Source organism: Aulostomus chinensis, chromosome 1 (assembly GCF_037954235.1).
Source record: "Aulostomus chinensis isolate RoL2024-O1b breed Wild chromosome 1, RoL_Achi_v1.0, whole genome shotgun sequence".
Taxonomy (NCBI): domain Eukaryota; kingdom Metazoa; phylum Chordata; class Actinopteri; order Syngnathiformes; family Aulostomidae; genus Aulostomus; species Aulostomus chinensis.
In genome coordinates this window covers 27,606,751-27,628,282 of record NC_141320.1, presented here as the reverse complement: position 1 = coordinate 27,628,282, position 21,532 = coordinate 27,606,751, and the positions used below count along the sequence as shown (strand labels likewise).

Sequence of the window (21,532 nt, the reverse complement as noted above, 5' to 3'; positions counted from 1 at the left end):
TTACAGATCATTAGCAATTCTTCTGACATCACTGTCACATTATTTTGAGGTTCGTAGCAACTCTTACTACATGACTGTCAGCATCACTTTGAGGTTGTTCGAAACACTTACTACATTACTGTAAGCATCACTAAGTTTATTAGCAACTATCACTACATTACTGTTAGCATCATTTTGAGTTCATTAGCAATTCTTCCGACATCACTGTCGCAATATTTTGAGGTTCGTAGCCACTTTTACTGCATTACTGTCGCATTATTTTAAGGTTCGTAGCAACTCTTACTACATTACTGTCAGCATCACTTTGAGGTTATTCGGAACACTTACTAAATTACTGTAAGCATCACTGACTTGATTAGCAACTATCACTACATTACTGTTAGCATCATTTTGAGTTCATTAGTAATTCTTCCGACATCACTGTCGCAATATTTTGAGGTTCGTAGCAACTTTAACTACATTACTGTCGCATTATTTTGAGGTTTGTAGCAACTCTTACTACATGACTGTCAGCATCACTTTGAGGTTATTCGAAACACTGACTACATTACTGTAAGCATCACTGAGTTGATTAGCAACTATCACTACATTACTGTTAGCATCATTTTGAGTTCATTAACAATTCTTCCGACATCACTGTCGCAATATTTTGAGGTTCGTAGCAACTTTTACTACATTACTGTCGCATTATTTTAAGGTTCGTAGCAACTCTTACTACATTACTGTCAGCATCACTTTGAGGTTATTCGAAACACTTACTACAATACTGTAAGCATCACTGAGTTGATTCGCAACTATCACTACATTACTGTTAGCATCATTTTGAGTTCATGAGCAATTCTTCCTACATCACTGTCGCAATATTTTGAGGTTCGTAGCAACTCTTACTACATGACTGTCAGCATCACTTTGAGGTTATTCGAAAGTTTCACTCCATTACTGTTAGCATCATTTTGAGTTCATTAGCAATTCTTGCTGCATCACTGTCGCAATATTTTGAGGTTCCTAGCATCTTTTACTGCATTACTGTCGCATTATTTTGAGGTTCGTAGCAACTCTTAGTACATGACTGTCAGCATCACTTTGAGGTTATTCGAAACGTTCACTCCATTACTGTTAGCATCATTTTGAGTTCATTCGCAATTCCTCCGACATCACTGTCGCAATATTTTGAGGTTCGCAGCAACTTTTACTCCATTACTGTCGCATTATTTTGAGGTTCGTAGCAACTCTTACTACATGACTGTCAGCATCACTTTGACGTTGTTCGAAACACTTACTACATTACTGTTAGCATCACTACCTTGATTAGCAACTATCACTACATTACTGTTAGCATCATTTTGAGTTCATTAGCAATTCTTCCGACATTACATTCGCATCATTTTGAGATCATTAGCAATTCTTCTGACATCACTGTCACATTATTTTGTGGTTCGTAGCAACTCTTACTACATTATTGTTGCATTATTTTAAGGTTCGTAGCAACTCTTACTACATTACTGTCAGCATCACTTTGAGTTTTTTAGCAACTATCACTACATTACTTTTAGCATCATTTTGAGTTAATGAGCAATTCTCACGACATCACTGTAGCATTGAATTGAGTTCATTAGCAACTCTTACTAAATGACTGTCAGCATCACTTTGAGGTTGTTCGAAACTCTTACTACATTACTGTACGCATCATTGAGTTTCTAAGCTACTATCACTGCATTACTATTAGCATCATCTTGAGTTCATTTGCAGTTCTTCCGACATCACTGTCGCAATATTTTGAGGTTCGTAGCAACACTTACTACATGAGTGTCAGCATCACTTTGAGGTTATTCGAAAGTTTCACTCCATTACTGTTCGCATCATTTTGAGTTCATTAGCAATTCTTACTACATCACTGTCGCATCATTTTCAGATCATTAGCAATTCTTCCGACATCACTGTCGCATTATTTTGAGGTTCGTAGCAACTCTTAGTACATGACTGTCAGCATCACTTTGAGGTTATTCGAAACGTTCACTCCATTACTTTTAGCATCATTTTGAGTTCATTAGCAATTCTTCCGACATCACTGTCGCAATATTTTGTGGTTCGTAGCAACTCTTACAACATGACTGTCACCATCACTTTGAGGTTATTCGAAACACTTACTACATTACTGTTAGCATCATTTTAAGTTCATTCGCAATTCTTCCGACATCACTGTCGCAATATTTTTAGGTTCATGGCCACTTTAATACATTACTGTCGCATTGAGTTTCGTGGCAACTCTTACTACATTATTGTTGCATTATTTTAAGGTTCGTAGCAACTCTTACTACATTACTGTCAGCATCACTTTGAGGTTATTCGAAACGTTCACTCCATTACTGTTAGCATCATTTTGAGATCATTACCAATTCTTCTGACATCACTGTCGCACCATTTTGAGATCTTTAGCAATTCTTCTGACATCACTGTCGCATTATTTTGAGGTTCGTCGCAACTCTTACTACATGACTGTCAGCATCACTGAGTTTCTTGGCAACTATCACGACATTACTGTTAGCATCTTCTTGAGTTCATTAGCAATTCTTCCGACATCACTGTCGCAATATTTTGAGATTCGTAGCAACTTTTACTACATTTCTTTCGCATTATTTTGAGGATTGTAGCAACACTTACTACATGACTGTCAGCATCACTTTGAGGTTATTCGAAACTTTCACTCCATTACTGTTAGCATCACTTTGAGTTCATTAGCAATTCTTACTACATCACTGTCGCATCATTTTGAGATCATTAGCAATTCTTCTGACATCACTGTCACATTATTTTGAGGTTCGTAGCAACTCTTACTACATTATTGTTTCATTATTTAAAGGTTCGTAGCAACTCTTACTACATTACTGTCAGCATCACTTTGAGTTTATTAGCAACTATCACTACATTACTGTTAGCATCATTTTGAGTTTATTACCAATTCTCACGACATCACTGTCGCATTAAATTGAGGTTAGTAGCAACTCTTACTACATGACTGTCAGGATCACTTTGAAGTTGTTCGAAACACTTACTGCATTACTGTCAGCATCACTTTGAGTTCATGAGCAACTATCACTACATTACTGTTAGCATCATTTTGAGTTCATTAGCAATTCTTCCGACATCACTGTCGCAATATTTTGAGGTTCGTAGCAACTTTTACTACATTACTGTCGCATTATTTTGAGGTTCGTAGCAACTCTTACTACATGACTGTCAGCATCACTTTGAGGTTGTTCGAAACACTTACTACATTACTGTAAGCATCACTACCTTGATTAGCAACTATCACTACATTACTGTTAGCATCATTTTGAGTTTATTAGCAATTCTTACAACATCACTGTAGCATTAAATTGAGATTCAATGCAACTCTTACTACATTACTGTTGCATTATTCAAAGGTTCGTAGCAACTCTTACTACATTACTGTCAGCATCACTTTGAGTTCATTAGCAACTATCACTACATTACTGTTAGCATCATTATGATGTTAGTAGCAACTCTTACCACATGACTGTCAGCATCACTTTGAGGTTGTTCCAAACTCTTACTACATTACTGGAAGCATCATCTTGAGTTTCTTAGCAACTATCACTACATTACTGTTGGCATCACTTTGAGGTTATTACCAACTATCACTACATTACTGTTAGCATCATTATGAGGTTAGTAGCAACTCTTACCACATGACTGTCAGCATCACTTTGAGGTTGTTCGACACTCTTACTACATTACTGTAAGCATCACTGAGTTTATTAGCAACTATCACTACATCACTGTCCCATCAGTTTGAGTTCATTAGCAATTCTTCCGACATCACTGTCGCATTATTTTGAGGTTCGAAGATACTCTTACTACGTGATTGTCAGCATCACTTTGAGGTTATTCGAAACATTCACTCCATTACGGTTAGCATCATTTTGAGTTCATTAGCAATTCTTACTAAATCACTGACGCATCATTTTTAGATCTTTAGAAATTCTTCTGACATCACTGTCGCATTATTTGAGGTTCGTAGCAACTGTTACTACATGACTGTCAGCATCACTTTGAGGTTGTTCGAAACACGAACTGCATTACTGTAAGCATCACCGAGTTGATTAGCAACTTTAAGTACATCACTGTTAGCGTCATTTTGACTTCATTAGCAATTCTTACTACATCACTGTCGCATCATTTTGAGATCGTTAGCATTCTTCCGACATCACTGTCGCATTATTTTGAGGTTCGTAGCAACTCTTACTACATTACTGTTGCATTATTTAAAGGTTCGTAGCAACTCTTACTACATAACTTTTACCATCACTTTGAGTTCATTCGCAACTATCACTACATTACTGTTAGCATCATTTTGAGTTTATTCGCAATTCTTACGACATCACTGTAGCATTAAATTGAGGTTAGTAGCAACTCTTACTTCATGACTGTCAGCATCACTTTGAGGTTGTTCGAAACACTTACTACATTACTGTCAGCATCACTTTGAGTTCATTAGCAACTATCACCACATTACTGTTAGCATCATTATGAGGTTAGTAGCAAGTCTTACCACATGACTGTCAGCATCACTTTGAGGTTGTTCCAAACACTGAATACATTACCGTAAGCATCACTGAGTTAATTAGCAACTATCACTACATTACTGTTAGCATCATTTTCAGTTCATTAGCAATTCTTCCGACATCACTGTCGCATTATTTTGACGTTCGGAGCAACTCTTACTACATTACTGTTGCATTATTTAAATGTTTGTAGCAACTCTTACTACATTACTGTCAGCATCACTTTGAGTTTATTAGCAACTATCACTACATTACTGCTAGCATCATTTTGAGATCATTAGCAATTCTTCTGAAATCACTGTCGCATTATTTTGAGGTTCGAAGCAACTCTTACTACATGACTGTCAGCATCACTTTGAGGTTATTCGAAAATTTCACTACATTACTGTTAGCATCACTTTGAGATCATTAGCAACTATCACTACATTACTCTTCGCATCATTTTGAGTTCATTAGCAATTCTTACTCCATCACTGTCGCATCAATTTGAGATCATTAGCAATGCTTCCAACATCACTGTCGCATTATTTTGAGGTTAGTAGCAACTCTTACTACATGACTGTCAGCATCACTTTGAGGTTATTCGAAAGTTTCACTCCATTACTGTTAGCATCATTTTGAGTTCATTAGCAATTCTTACGACATCACTGTCGCATCATTTTGAGATCATTAGCAATTCTTCCGACATCACTGTCGCATTATTTTGAGGTTCGTAGCAACTCTTACTACATGATTGTCAGCATCACTTTGAGGTTATTCGAAACGTTCACTCCATTACTGTTAGCATCATTTTGAGTTCATTAGCAATTCTTACTAAATCACTTATGCATCATTTTGAGATCTTTAGAAATTCTTCTGACATCACTGTCGCATTATTTGAGGTTCGTAGCAACTCTTACTACATGACTGTCAGCATCACCTTTAGGTTGTTCGAAACTCTTACTACAGTTCTGTTAGCATCACTTTGAGATCATTAGCAACTATCACTACATTACTCTTAGCATCATTTTGAGTTCATTAGCAATTCTTACTCCATCACTGTCGCATCATTTTGAGATCATTAGCAATGCTTCCAAAATCACTGTCGCATTATTTTGAGGTTAGTAGCAACTCTTACTACATGACTGTCAGCATCACTTTGAGGTTATTCGAAACTTTCACTACATTACTGTTAGCATCATTTTGAGTTCATTAGCAATTCTTATGACATCACTGTCGCATCATTTTGAGATCATTAGGAATTCTTCCGACATTACATTCGCATTATTTGTAGTTCATTAGCAATTCCTACGACATCACTGTAGCATTATTTTGAGGGTAGTAGCAACTCTTACTACATGACTTTCAGCATCATTTGAAATTGTTCGAAACACTTACTACATTACTGTAAGCCTCACTGAGTTTATTAGCAACTATCACTACATTACTTTTAGCATTATTTTGTGTTCAATAGTAATTCTTACGACATCACTGTCACATCATTTTGAGATCATTAGCAATTCTTCCGACATCACTTTCGCATTATTTGGAGGTTCGTAGGAACTCTTACTACATTACTTTTGCATTATTTTGAGGTTCGTAGCAACTCTTTGTATATGACTGTCAGCATCACTTTGAGGTTGTTCTAAACTTTCACTCCATTACTGTTAGCATCATTTTGAGATCATTGGCAATGTTTCCAACATCACTGTCACATTATTTTGAGGTTCGAAGCAACTCTTACTACATCACTGTCAGCATTACTGTGAGGTTATTCGAAACTTTCACTACATTGCTGTTAGCATCACTGAGTTTATTAGCAACTATCACTACATTACTGTTAGCATCATTTTGAGTTCATTAGCAATTCTTCCGACATCACTGTAGCAATATTTTGTGGTTTGTAGCAACTCTTACTACATTACTGTTAGCATCACTGAGTTTATTAGCAACTATCACTACATTACTGTTGGCATAATTTTGAGTTCATTAGCAATTCTTACTACATCACTGTCGCATCATTTTGAGATCATTAGCAATTCTTCCGACATCACTGTCGCATTATTTTGAGCTTCGTAGCAACTCTTTCTACATGATTGTCAGCATTACTTTGAGGTTGTTCAAAACACTTACTACATCACTGTCAGCATCACTGAGTTCATTAGCAACTTTAAGTACATCACTGTAAGCGTCATTTTGACTTCATTAGCAATTCTTACTACATCACTGTCGCATTATTTTGAGGTTATTTGCAACTCTTCCTCCATTACTGTTAGCATCATTTTGAGTTCATTAGCAATTCTTCCGACATCACTGTAGCATTATTTTGAGGTTTTGAGGTACCTTTGTTTGTAACCGATCTGCTGACCAGCGAGACGCCACCACGCACGGCTGTCGGCTCCGTAAAGGAGGGAGAGGAAGTGGAAAGGACGGAGAAGGGTCGGACCAGGTCTATTTCTAGGTGACCACTCACTGTCGTCTGCCACACTGCCCCTCATGGTGGGGAGTGTAGCGCCATCCTGCCACAGTACATTTGTTTCATTCTTTTGCTCTTGCACTTTAATTAAAATGGACTGGACTTGAGAATGTTTTGTTTCAAAATATAGATGAATTCCCAGATTTATAGGTAGCATGAGTATGAAGTTGCACTTGCACCCGGTGGGAAAATGTCCTCTGCATTTGACTCTAACTATGTAGGAGCAGTGGTAGCAGTGTCAGCCTGGGGGCTTGGTCAAGATCAATGACTGGAGTAGCAGACAGGTAATATCCATAGCATGCTTGTTGTTTGAGAGGAGTAAGGGTACACTGTTGGTCTCTCACCTGATGCGCTGTCATCAGCACAAATGATCTGTTCCTAAACATCAAAATCTACCATCCCCCCTGATTGTTTTTTACAACTGGAGTACTGGTTAACACTTTAGAAAGCCTTCATTCAGAGCTGTGAAGAACCTTGAACCTGATATCCCAGACATCAAAGTGGGCCACTAACTGGCCAGATGAAGCTATGCTAGGCTGCTGTACTCTGAAGAGCTAAAGTAGCAGCTTCTGAGAGGGATGCTAACCTGGATGTGTTCATCTCCTACTTTAATATCAGCCCCCAACTTGGAGCTCTGACAGCCTCCAGCTTGTTGTTCCTGTTTCTGCTTCAGTCAACAGGGAACTCCAACCTGCAGTAGAATCTTCAACAACAATGGAATAGAAAAGAGAGGAAGAAAAACTAGAATAAACTTACAAAGCTGAGAAATGGTCATGAAGAAAAAAGGCACACGTTATGATTGAGGCCAGAAACTAAAACTCCACACCAAATGTACTTTGACTTGTAGGATAATGAACTTGAATGTGTTGAAACAGCAGATCAATGAATCCACTACCACACAACAAGATGGTGACCCCCTACCACAAGATGGCGTCACAGATCCTGACGCTCTGAGCAGGAAACACCGAGCAAAACATTACAACAAAGCTCCTGTTGTTCCCTCCAGGAAAAACTGTGGTTCTGATGAGAAGAAGGATCCCAGCGTCCTCTGAGGATCCATGGCCGCACCATTGGGTAGAAGGACGATGGGGTCGGCACCAGGAGGAACCCTGGTGTCTCCGATGCAGGGAAGATGGAGCAGTGAAGAGGCCACATTGTGGCGTCCTAAAGAGGACATTTGGTGGAGCCTGAGACAGCAAACATCACGCCCCCTTCATCAGAAGAACCACAGCACCAGAAGAAAGAATCCTGGCAGTGACGACAGGGAGGATCAGGGTGACCTCCTCACCTCCACCTTTGAACCTTCAAATGAACTTTAAAAAGCTTTAGAGTGGAGAAGGATTTTAAAACATTTTATTGTTTTTTCCTTTCATTCTCATTTGTGTGATTGTCTGCTGGGTTTACATTGACTGTGATTCTCTTTTTGCATGCAAGTTGAAAGTTCTGCCAATAAAAACCACAAGTATTTGAAGACCAAAGGAAGAACCCCCAAAGTCTGGACCCTGAGATCAAAGTGAGCGCTCTGATCTCAGAGGTCTGGGATATTTCCCATCCCATGGCCCTTCAAATAAGAGCCCTGTGTCTCTGTCTCAAAGTTTTCAACCGTATTTGTTTGTTAAATTAAAACCAGACGACCACTGTGGTCCTTTTTACACGGTAAGTAAAGCACAGATGCCCTGGTGGACCTGTTGGCACCCTGGACTTTGAATCCAGTGACCTGAGTCCAAGTCTCAGTTCCAGCAGGTTTCCTGCAGCCTTCAGCAGAGCTGCCATGTTTCTCTGTAGAGAACTAAGTGATGCTCTCAGCAGGTTGAGGGCACCACCAACAAGTGAGGGATGAACCTCTGACTTCCTTCTTGTCAAACAGGAAACTCCTAATACGTCATTTGAGTAAAGTACCTCATATTCCTGACATCCAAGTAGTAGTGAAGTGGAGGAAGAACGTAGGAGATCTCCAACAGGATCCTTCTTTCCTCTGTCCTCCTTGATCTCATGGATCACCACAGTCAAGGGGAGACCCAAGCTCCCGGATGGATCTGGCACTCAGGAACTGCTGAGTTTTCCAGTGGACTTTGTTCCATCCATGGTTCAGGAACAGGACTCCTCCTGGTTAACCTGGTATCTTTCCACCCAACTGTGGGTTCTTGGAGAATTTTTCATGTCATGTCAAGAAATCAGGCTGGTGGGTTTTTCAATGAGAGAAATTCTGGTAACTTAATTAAGTGGCATGTTTGTTGAAGCAGTAATTAACTGATAAATTAAGGAAGGCCTGGCCAGTCTTTGCTCCCAGGTCATACGATGGAGTTGGAAAGTCCTGAATAAATCTGGAGTTCCATGATTTCCTTGTGGTTCATGATCCTTTTGCCAATGTAGTCTGGAACAAGAGCAAGATGAACCTCCAAATATCAACAGGTTGATTGCAGGTGATGTCAAGTGGTATTTAGAGGAACGTCCTCCTTGTGTTTGGTTCCATGGTGGAAGGGTGAGCCCTCTGGACTCTGGATCCAGTGATCAGAGTTCAAGTCTTGGTGGGACCTTCCTGTCTGGAATGTGTCCCATGTAACAAACTGATCAAGAGATGTTACGTGGTTCAAATGTTCTGGTTCATTTCTTACTGCCATGAACTCAGACTGTGTGTTTAATGTTAACAATAAATGTAACAACTAAGGAGCCAGTAGCTCCTGTGGAAAAAATTCTACTTTGTCAGTGAATGAATTCATTTGATATTGAAGTCTGCAACTGTCAGTGTCTGTCAGGATGGCCGAGCGGTCTAAGGCGCTGCGTTCAGGTCGCAGTCTCTCCTGGAGACGTGGGTTCGAATCCCACTTCTGACAAAGGACATTTTCTCCACATTCCTATGTATCCACAGTGGTACATTCCAAACCCAGTTGAAGCTGCTCTCCACTGATGGGAGTGAGTGGTTGAACTGGCAGCAGAGGAGGCAAAGGAGCTTCCCTGTGACGTCCCAACATCGCCTGGTTTCCTCCAACATGGAGCAGCCACCAAACTCTAACTTCAATGTTGGATCAAAGTCTGCTGAAGAAATGTGTTTTCTTTCAATTCACATTTTGTCCATTAACTTCATAATCAGAGTCGCCATCTCATCACATGACTAAAGTCTGGGTTCTGGATTGGTGGTAAAATATCCTTCCATGCCCCTCACTAGTTTGCACACAGAAAAGCATATTTTACTGGTTTCAGATCTCTTAGCTTGTTCTCTCTCTTAAACCAGCTGAGGCAGCTTTCATTGTGTGATTGATTTTAAAATATAAATATGGAACAGAACCATTGGAATCAGATGTCAGGACATTTGAAGGAATGTCAATCTCCTGTTGAAATGTTGCAGTGTGCAGCTGAGGCTCTCTGGCAGTGGCACCAGGAGCCCCAATGGCAGAACCTGGACCCTCCTGGAGGAGAACCACAGGTGAGGGCCTTCTTGGCTCCAGATTGATGGAAATCAAGTGTCTGAGGCTGTTAGCAGCCATTAAGTTGATCTGGTTGGGCACTGGTATTTGTTCTTGCTGCAGCTCAGGAGTGATTCAGGAGAAGAGGTTCAGAACAGCCAAGGTTGGGGACTGGAATTTTAAAATGTCCCCTGGAACCAAACAACCTTGGAGGGTAAAAGCTCCAATTATAGCCACTCAGATGCAGCAGCAGAAGAAGCTGACATCCACCCTGACAGTCAGAGCATCAAGTCAAGAAAACATCACCATCTTGTAGTTCCAAACCTCCACCTGTCAGATTCAGCTACTTCTGATTGTGGGACTTTAAACTTGAACACAATGGAATTTGGACAAGGAGTTTTCCTTCCAGTCCAAACATCATCGTCCAGCCTCCAACCAGAGGTCCATCAGTTATCATGGAGCCACAGGTGGAGTCTGGATTCTTTTCTAGAATGAGACGGCAATGACAGTCCTGCCAAGTGACATCACTGACATGAATGGATGACTTCAGTCACGTGACTGGATGACTTCAGTCACATGACTGGATGACAGTGTAGATGCCAATGTAGAGGTTGGGGAAATAGTCTCTGAGAATCCAGCTTGAACCCACAGCCTCCTTGTTTTCCAAAAACCCAAACAGCGACCATCAGTCTCCCTCCAATCCTGTACTTGGGTAAACAACAAAAACAGAGTAAAAGTTTCTGGCAACATATTTGTTTCCTGTAGGGTTTCTTCATGTATGTGTGGTGTACCTGCTTTCCCAGAGGACTGCCATCTTTGTTCTGTGGGCTGACATGTTTTAGTGTCAGCACAGGTCATAGCGCTGAGACTGAACTCTCATTCTCCTCCAAGTATTATTTCCACCTCACACTCCTGCAGATATTCAAGTGAACAGGGAACACAAATTTATGCTCAACTTCTCCTGTGTATTCATCCACAGTCACTAAACAACAACCAAACCAAACAAAAGGGGTTTGCTAGCATGGCGATCAGCTGTAGTTCACCATCTTATCCAGGTCACATGACTCAGGAGTAGCGTGGCCGTCTGGCAACCAAAGGGTGGCTGGTTTGATCCTCACTTTCTCCAGTGACCATGTCAAAGTGTCCTTGAGTAAGATACTGAACCCCTAAATACTTCTGATGAGTAGGTTGGCTCCTTGCATGGCAGCCTTCAGCATCAGTGTGTGAGTGTGTGTGAATGAGAGGACATTGTTCAGCTCCTTGAGTGCTGCTGAGGTAGAAAGGCTCTGTACAAACTGAGTCCTTTTACCATTTCTTTCCTGCTTCTAGCAGCGCTGTCGTCACTTCCTGTGACCGTGGAGGGAAGGGGTCCCCCTTCAGAATACGTTTGATATCATTGTTACTTCCTCTTCAACATGCCTTTAGCAGACCAACTCACTGACTCGCTCGGTGAGGTAGTGTGGCCGAGCGGTCTAAGGCGCTGGATTTAAGCTCCAGTCTCTGAGGAGGCGTGGGTTCAAATCCCACCACTGCCATCATGTCCCAGGTCACTGGAGAGGTGTGGCAGGTCTCTCACAGCCTTTCCTTTCTCTTTCACTGGTATCTTCAAACCTGTGACCAGAAGAAGAACCCTCTTCTGAGTCCACAGACCTGAGCACCGCTGCTCTGACTACCAGGTTACCTCCTGGTTATCAGGGTGAAGTCATGGGGAGGTAGTCAGTTGTTCCTTTGTTTTTTGACAGAGGCTTCATTGTGAATTAAATAATTTTAATTCTTTACTTGTAGTTTCACGCTGTTTCGATTGAAAAAGGCGAGTTCCTGGAGAAGATCTTCCAGGGGTCCAGGTTCAAGCGGTGCCCCAGCTGGCACCAGGCGCTGACCCAGGTCCTGCATGGGAGATACTGTCAGTTCTGTTCTGCCCTGCTCACAACCACAGGCTGGTGTTGAGGCCTGCAGCAACCAGGGCCCCAGTCACCAAGAGTATAAAGGCTGGTCATTGTGGCAGTGGGAGGAGTCAAAATGAAGACAGACCAATGAGAGCAGGACGTTCCTGGAGACGTCAGAAGAACTTGACCATGTTTCCTACAGTACCCAGGAGGCCTGGTTGTTGTTGAAGGAAGCTCCAAAAGCAAAGAGCAGACAGCAGGACATCAAAAGAAAAGATCCAGACACTAAAACTACAAGTAGAAACAAGAAGAAATACTAAAAGCTTTGGAAAGATACTACAAGGTTGGATATACATTATTATATACACTACTATTCTCATTGACTCCTAAAGAGGGACAGGAAACATTAGAATGTGGATCAGATCAGCTGATTTCAGTGTTGAGTCCATCCCTCCATCCACTTTCTGTTCTTATCCTTTAAGGGTCATGGGGGGGGGGTTGATCCCAGGTGACGTTGGGCAAGAGGCAGGGTCAGCAGATCTCCAGTCTCTGAGGAGGCGTGGGTTCAGGGTGAACCCTGGACAGGTCAGAATTCCTGATGATGTCATCAGGGCTTTGACAGTAGCTAGAATTCTGTCTTTGATGTCAGGAGGACATGAAAGAAACCCAACTGAGGAAAGTAGAGGAGAACATTCAGCTTCATTAGAAACACTTGAACTGTTGAACAGTAGAATTTGTTAGAAACAGTTTACAACACTGAGTGACAGGATTGAAGAGGGAAGATTTTTCTAATTTAAATTTAATTCTAACTTCAAAGTCAAGTCAAGTCAATTTTATTTATATGGAACCAAATCCCAACAGAAGTTATCTCATGACACTTTACAAGTTTATCTAATGAGACAGATACCCTGGAAGGTATCACCTTGGCCCCCAGCACCACCCTAAGGAACCTAGGAGTTCTCTTTGATCAGGATCTGTCCTTTCATGCCCACATTCAGCAAATTTCTAGGACTGCTTTCTTTCATTTGTGAAACATTGCTGAGATCAGACACATCCTGTCTCAAAAAGATGCAGAAAAACTAGTCCATGCCTTTGTCACTTCCAGGCTGGATTACTGCAATTCCCTCCTATCAGGCTGCACCAGGAGGTCCCTAAAGACTCTCCAGCTGGTCCAGAACACTGCTGCCTGACTAGAACTAGTAGAAGAGACCATGTCTCTCCTGTACTGGCTTCTCTGCATGGCTCCCTATCACATTCAGAATAGAATTCAAAATTCTCCTTCTACCATCAAAGTCCTCAACAGTCAGGCTCCTTCCTACCTGACAGAGCTCCTAGTCCCCTATTATCCAGCTAGAACCCTTTGCTCCCAGGATGCAGGGTTACTGGTGGTTCCTAGAGTTCTAAAAGTAGACTGGGAGCCAGAGCCTTCAGCTATCAGGCTCCCCTCCTGTGGAGCCGTCTCCCAGTTTCAGTCCAGGATGCAGACACCCTCTTGACCTATAAGAGCAGACGAAAGACCTTCCTTTTTGATCAGGCTTATAGTTGGGCTGCTTAGGCTGGCCCTTAGATATGCTGCTATAGGCTTAGACTGCTGGGGGATCTCCCATGGTGCACTGGGCTTCTCTCTCCTCCTCTCTGTCCTCCTATATGTGTCATACATAAATCATACTCATAACCCTGCCTGGCCTCTTTTCATGGCACCAAACCAGCAGGTGGCCGCCCTGACCAGAGGTCTGCTGACACTTCAGTCCACATCAACACCTGTCAAGTGTCTCATGTGGCTGGATTTTCTGATTTAATCTGCCATGTGAACGTTGAACCATGGATGAAACTGAAGCAGCAAACACTGCAAAGGAACAAAAGACAATACTGAAGATGTACAAGTACACTGAAGTGCCTGTACTTTACTTGAGGAAGAAGGTTGAATCGATGCCTGCACTGTAAAAAAAACGGTAAAAAGTCTGGCAGCAGAGTTTCCAGATGGTACCGTAAAATTACAGTAATGAACTGTTCCTCAAAATTACATGGAAGAAACTGTAAAATACACAGCAGCTTTCACAGTCCAAACTGATGAAATTACAGTCCATTTAGTGTTGATAAATGTGCATTCAACTGCAGGAAAACAGGCCCATCACGTAAAAACACATGAAGAACAAGGACCTTTCAGGTTCTTCTCTAAGTTCAGGGCTCTTACTGGTTCATTTATGAAACAAACCAGTCTATGAGCAGGAATTTCCCATTAAAAAAGTTCATTTGACAGTGGAAAAGCAAGCATAGTGCATCAAAATAGCCAAGTTTAAGGTCAATCACTGTCAATTGAAGCTATTTAGTTGTTACTTTATGAAACTGAGCCAACTTTCTACAGTGATTTCCTGTTAGATTCTGGTTTCTCCAAGTATAAAAACTACAACAATGTATAAACACAGAATCTGTACTTTGAACAATAGAGAATTTCTGCATATTGGCAGTATCAGTCCATCACTTTAGAGGATTGGAATGGTAAAAAAATCATTGGACATTGGAAAACTCAGCATCGTACATCAAAATCCATGAACAACAGCTCCATTCAAACAGAAGCTCTGTAATTGTAGTGTTAAAGTGAAGTTCTGGAATGTTCCATTTCATCTACAGGGATTTCCCATTAAAGTACAGGTTTTACTACGTTCAGTGTTCAAACATGAACCTTCAATGAAACACAAAGGTCTGTAAATGTGTGGCATTGAACAGTCATTTCAGTGAATTGTGAACAAATATTTCTTGTTAAAAATGTTCACTTTACAGTGGAAAAACCAGCAGAGTGTCAGAACATGAAGTGACGCCACATTCAAGGCAACCTGGCAAAGTAGGAATGCAGCCATTATTTTATACAACTGTCCGATGAAGTGTTTGATTGTCAAAATAGTGGTTTTGATGTGGAGAAAAGGAACTGATGTAGAAATACTTGAAGGAAAGGCTCAGTATTTGAACTCTGGGCCCAAGCGTCATGTTGTCAGTGACTTTCTCCATGATGAGAAACCACAGCTTTGCTCGGTCCCTGCTCCGCCTGTCCAGCAACACCAGGAAGGCCTAAAACTCTCCTACAAGGGCAGAAGGTCTTTGAAAACTACGACAAAGGTTTTCTCAATCACGACACTCAGGGCTACCACACCAGTGTCAGTGTGTTCTCTTGGAAAGCCAAGCTTTCTGTCAACAGTTGTGTGCTTCTGGAGAGGAACAGAGACACCAACACTACCTTCTTAGCTGCTGTTTGGTCCACAGGAACCTGAAGAATCCAGAAATAACTGACAACAAAAAGGTTGCTTTTGTTTTGAAGTCTTTTCCGAGCTGACCTCCAGGCATCAGTGTGGTTCCACTGAGCGTTGCATCTACAACAACATTCATCAGAGGTTTCAGAGACGGTCATGTGGCCATGCATACGCCCTCCTCCTCCCGTGGGACTGGACGGGCGGAGCAGGGAGCCAGCAAAATTCTAGTTCCTGCTAACAGCGATCGTGACAAAGACCACGTCATGGTCCAAACACCAAACTGTTCCTTTAATGAGAGGCTACATTCAAAGATACATTTCTTCATAGGAACACAATCAGACATTTTAAAAAGGAATGAACCCGTTTTTCAAAATAAAGCTTTAAAGATGTTCAAATGTTGAGTTACTGCAAAAATACCCAAAGTACTTCATACTGACTACTAATCTCCACCTTCATTTCTGAAATGTTGAGATGCTCCAGAACTCAAACACATCACAAGTTGCTTTGAAAGCAAATCTTTTCCCATTCCCAGTGTTGAGCTGCCATCTCAGGATTTCCATGAGCGATCAGTGGCATTAAAGTACGAGTGTAGGATTTTTAGCAGGTACCATGAATGCTAACACAGAGAGAACCAGGTCATTACTTCCACCAGAGATTCATCAGGATTTGTTGTTTATTCTGCAGTATAATTTCATTTTAGTAACTCATAGGGGTGCCACGATACACTAATTTCACGGTACGGTGCGATACACGATATGGAGGTCACGATAACGATACGATACGATATTAAAGAAATGTTTTTTTAAGGTAATTTTTTGGAATATATTTTATTTAAAAGATACAAAATATTAAACAAAAGTGCTTTTGCCATATTTTTCAATTTAGTTACACTTTATGTAACAGGCAAGCCTGGCCAACCATTATGAATAAACTTGACACAAGTAGCTCACAAACTTAACTAAAAGCATGCATCATCAGTTTCTTCTTTCCTTAAAAGTAAAATTATTTTGCTACAAACTCAGCTGAATAGTGTGTCTTCCAGAAATTGAACAAGTACAACAAAAAATAAATTAACTGTTACTATGAAACGTCCAAAACTCAAAATGCCAACATATCAATTAGCAGTAGGCTGATCAATGATCAATGATCACTTATTATCAGTAGGCTTTGTTAAAGCTCATCACAGAGCTAAGGGTATCAAGCCACATGCCCCAGCCTCGTCAGGAGGGAGGACCACATTCTTCTTGAGGAATACTAGCACGTCCACATTTTCTGGCAGCAGTTGGGATCTTTGGGCAGTAACGATGTCCCCTGCAGTAGAAAATACACGTTCACTTGGAACTGAGGTAACAGGGATGGAAAGATAAGCTTTCGCAAGACGAGACAGCAAAGGACACTGAAAACAGTTCTCTTTCCACCACTTCAAGGGGCAACTGGTGAGTGGGATGGATGCCTCTCTTCTGTACATGCCAATCTCTCTCTCTACTCCCTCTCTGAACAGTTCTTCTGGCACAGCAGAAAATGAGTCCCCAAGTAGATCTTCAAGTGCTGTCTTCTTGGAAGCAGGCTCTTCCAGTTGCAGCCCAGCCCCCTGTCCTTCATCTGGCGGATCTTCACCGGCTGCTCCCCTGGCATTAGTCTCCTCATCTGTGGTCTAAGAGTAGAAAGACTGGCATCAGTGCATGATCCTTCCTTTAGACAAGCAACAAAGCCCCCCTCCTCAACACACATTTACTCTGAAACTGTCTCGAAACACACACACACACACACACACACACACACACACACACACACACACACACACGATTAACCAACAAAGGAATTGTGGAAGATGAAAAGAAGAAAGACATGGGCCTACCAGATTTACTGTTTCCTGGATCCTGAGGAAGACAGCCTCACGCTGGTCATGGTTTAGCTGAGGTAGACCCCGAAACCTGGGGTCCAGCGCTGTGCACTCCAGCAGACGGTCATACACACCCCCCTGTATCTTTCTGAGATATTGTTGAGGATTTCTCTCGTTGTTTCAGCTATGGCAGGGGAATCATCTGGGTGTGGCGCCATGCTCTGTTAGAAAAACAATAAATAACAATTTGCTTTAGTTGTAGCACTTACAATATCAACACAAAGCATTGAAACAGACAAAGCAAAAATAAGAACAGGGAAAACAGGTAAAGAACAATATAAAAAGCAGTGGTAGTATTCATTTAAATTAGGCCTACCTGTTCGATCATGCTTTTGAGTGGCACAATAAGAGACACGGTGGGAGCCTTCTCGTCACACATGACCACAGTAGCAGTTTTGAGGGGTTTGAGGAGTTTCACCAGGTCTTCGGCAAGTGAGAAGTCTCTTCTGTCCAGGGTATTGACGTCCCGGGCGTTGCGTTTGATCTCAGGGCTGGTGAGAGTTGCTCCGATGGTGGCTTGCTGCTCCAGATATCTTTCCAATATGTCCAGGCTGGAGTTCCACCGAGTTGGTACATCCGTGATCAGCTTGCGCGATGGCAGCTGTAACTGCTTCTGTTTGGACTCCAACACGGCCTCAGCAGGGGGACTCTTGTGGAAAAAAGTACTCACGCGCCTCACTCTCCCGAGTAAACGGCTGATGGGCCCAACACGAAGGCCAGCCTGAGATGCCAGATTGGCGCTATGTGCAAAGCACTTGATGTGGAGCTCGAAGCCCGCCTCGCGCACAGCCACATCCACATTGCGAGCGTTGTCAGTGACGATTGCGATTACATGGTTTGCCCTCTGAAGTTCCCATTCAGCAAGGGCTTTCCACAGGACGTCTGCAATGTTGACGCCGATCAGTAAATACGTACGTTTATTATTTAAATCTCTCAAGGAAAAAGTAGCAAAGTGCTTCACAAAGCAATTTTCACAAAACAAGAATAATCTGCATTAACCAGCAGTACTGCATCAGCCCTACCTGTGTGGGACTCGGAGATGGGACGCGTTTGGAGCACATTTTCCATTTCCCAGTCGTTGTTGATACCGTGTGCTGTGATTGTGATGTAGCTCTTTGTGCTTCTTGAAGTCCAGCCGTCCGTTGTAATCGCGATGCTTTTTGTCTCTTGAAGGGACTGTTTGACTCTGGCCTTCGTCTCTTCATAGATTTTAGGGACTACTTTAGTGCTAAAATGCGTACGTGATGGGACAGTGTATTTCAGGTCCATCCTCCTGAGTAAACGCCTGACTGACGGATCTTCCACAATAGAAAATGGTCTCTTACCATATGCGATCATGTAGCCAATATCCCGTGTAATTGCCATCGCTCTTGGACTTGATGGTGGAAGTTGAGGGGCAAATCTGGTTGTCAGCGTCGTCTGGCCTTTGGGGAGTGATGCTCTGTTTGCAGTAGCAGGCGCTAATTTAATTTCTCTGTGGTGGCGCTGCATATGACTGCATGTTGGACGTGTTAGAAAGGGTGTTCGGCAAATCGTCTTGCAAAGTTTGCAGATCGTTCCTGTTTTGTCTGCAACTCGTTCTCCATTTTTCTTCTCAACTGGGAAACCGAAATGGTGCCATACAAGGGATTTAAACGAAATGGGGACATCTTCGATTTCAATGTTGTCTGAATTAGTGTCCATCTTCCATGTGCTCGCTCCGAAATGTCAACAAATTAACAGGAAGGGAGGGGTGACTGACGCGGGTCAGAGTGCAGACCACTACATAGTTCAGAGCACCATCTTGTGTTGAAAATAAATGACTACAGCCAAGAAGAGAAGACTGGCTTTTTCAGAGATTGAAATGTGCCCTTGAGTGTATGACTAGAAAAATGACCTATCAGTTATCGCAAAACAGTTTTACAGCTCTAGCACGACCTATCGTGGCACTCCTAGAAGAGAACATCCACTCCAAATAGTCAAACACAAGGGTGGTGATCAAGTAGAGCCTCTACATGGAAACAAAAGCACTGACGACTTTAAAAGAGGACAGAAAGTTTATTAAAAGACAAGTTTATAAGGACATTTAAAGGTGTGTAGACGGCTGTTTACACTTTAATTCAGCTGTAGAAGAAGAAGACCTTCACTGTGAAAACTCATCCTGTGTTACAGCCGCCCCTCCAGGACGGTCAGGGACCAACTTCAGTCCTGGTCCTGATACACCAGAAATCCAACCAATCCCTCACATAGGAACCATGTATTTGTTAAAGCAGCACTCGCTGTGTCTGTGTAGGAGCCAGTACTGAGCGTGTACTGCATGTGTACTACTACTAAAGGTACTTCACCGGAGGCTCCAGCTGATGTCCCATATGTCTCCATCAGCTGGATGACATCACTGATATCAGAGACTCCGCCCACTCATTTATTTTCACACATCTCAAAGACAATTCAGTGTTTGATCAGGGATCAATACATCAATATAAAGATCAGTACTTGGTGCCAAGTGGATCTTTGATGGTGACCTCAGAGAAATCAGATCATCCCTCACACCCTCCTGTCCAATGGTGGCTCCATGATTTCAGCTTCATCCTGTCTCTTTCCTGCTGTGTTTTCTCCTCTCTTTGTCTCTGTTCCTGCAGTCACACTGGATAGTTCCTGTGTGAAGGGGACCAACAAAGTGGTGGTGGACGCGTTGTCTAGAGTTCCTTCAGTGTGGAAATTGATAGTGAACTGTTTTCCTCTCTCTGGTTCTCCTCTTGTCTTTTCCTAGCCTCCTACATCATTGCTTTCTGGGTGCACCGGTCAATGCGGTATCTTGGGACAAGAGATGCTGGACCACCGGAGCAGCCACTGGTTCACCTCCTGATAGGTTTACCTCATCTGTACAGAACAATGGGTGATGTACATGGTTTGAGGGGGTTTGGTTCATTATCATTTTGGCTTTTAAAAAAAATGCATTTCAGGTACTTTCAGGTGCCGTGACTTGCTTCCGGACCTCTTTCTTGAGGGTGTGTGTGTGTGTGTGTGTGTGTGTGTGGGGGGGGGGGTATAAAGGTCCCGTGGCTGGTGCCTTTCATGCTGTTCCTTGTGTTGCAGCAGGTATCTGGAGGGTGGGGGGCCGTTCGTTCCTCCTAGTTGAAGCTCCTGGGCCCGGTGCTCTCTACATACAGAACCCGCCTTGCTGGCCGGGAGCCTCTCTTCCTCCTCATCCATTGTGACTTCGACTTTCAGCAGACAACATCTCTTCTTTCCACCTCCCTTACACACATGCACACATGAACCCACACCACCAACTGGACTGATGTTCACATCACATTGTTGTCTGAGTTCAATTTTGGTTCATCGTAGTGTTTTTTCATGAAATAAATTTATTTTTTGGCCGTCAACCTGCGTCTCCCACTCTTGTCACGCTTCAAAGCCACGTCTTGCAAAGGTGGTTTCTTCCCAGTGTGCGTTCTCATGTGTCTTTTCAGATCTCCCTTAACTGAGAATCTTTTGCCACAAAGTGAGCAGGGGAATGGTTTCTCCCCAGTATGAGTTCTCGTGTGTGTTTTCAGATCTCCCTGAACTGAGAATCTTTTGCCACAAAGTGAGCAGGGATATGGTTTCTCCCCAGTGTGAGTTCTCATGTGTCTTTTCAGTTGCCCCTTTTCTGAAAATCTTGTGCCACAAACGGAGCAGGGGAATGGTTTCTCCCCAGTGTGTGTTCTCATGTGTCTATTCAGATATCCCTTTTCTGAAAACCTTCTGCCACAAACTGAGCAGGGAAATGGTTTCTCCCCAGTGTGTGTTCTCATGTGTGTTTTCAGATCTCCCTTAACTGAGAATCTTTTGCAACAAACTGAACAGGGATATGGTTTCTCCCCAGTGTGCGTTCTCATGTGTCTTTTCAGATGCCCCCTTTCTGAAAATCTTGTGCCACAAACTGAGCAGGGATATGGTTTATCCCCTGTGTGCATTCTCATGTGTGATTCTAGATGTTCCTTAACTGAGAATCTTGTGCCACAAACTGAGCATGGGAATGGTTTCTTCCCAGTGTGCGTTCTCATGTGTCTTTTCAGATGCCCCTTTTCT

At 42.4% G+C, this 21,532-nt stretch overlaps 1 protein-coding gene and 2 non-coding genes across 3 annotated transcripts; 2 read left to right on the top strand and 1 right to left on the bottom strand.

Annotated features, from left to right (window-relative positions):
* The first annotated feature begins 9,792 nt into the window (after nt 1-9,792).
* Nucleotides 9,793-9,875, top strand: trnal-cag (transfer RNA leucine (anticodon CAG)). The gene has a single exon. It is a non-coding gene; the product is annotated as a tRNA-Leu (tRNA).
* Nucleotides 9,876-11,898: 2,023 nt separating this feature from the next.
* Nucleotides 11,899-11,980, top strand: trnal-uaa (transfer RNA leucine (anticodon UAA)). The gene has a single exon. It is a non-coding gene; the product is annotated as a tRNA-Leu (tRNA).
* Nucleotides 11,981-17,058: 5,078 nt separating this feature from the next.
* LOC147271027 (E3 SUMO-protein ligase ZBED1-like) lies at nt 17,059-18,844 on the bottom strand. Its single transcript, XM_086205672.1, has 3 exons — nt 18,502-18,844; nt 17,796-18,361; nt 17,059-17,223 (listed from the first exon to the last, which is right to left on the bottom strand). Exons 1-3 carry the CDS (start codon nt 18,842-18,844, stop codon nt 17,059-17,061), a joined length of 1,074 nt encoding a protein of 357 aa, XP_086061798.1.
* Between the last annotated feature and the right edge of the window lie 2,688 nt (nt 18,845-21,532).

Bases quoted from the DNA above. Each gene is read 5' to 3' on its own strand.
- LOC147271027 (XM_086205672.1), bottom strand. From the start codon at position 18,844: ATGGCAATTACACGGGATATTGGCTACATGATCGCATATGGTAAGAGA. The intron at 18,362-18,501 runs GTAGGGCTGATG...TCAACATTGCAG, and splicing joins CATCTCCGAGTCCCACACAG to ACGTCCTGTGGAAAGCCCTT. The intron at 17,224-17,795 runs GTAGGCCTAATT...CTTAGACCACAG, and splicing joins TCAAAAGCATGATCGAACAG to ATGAGGAGACTAATGCCAGG.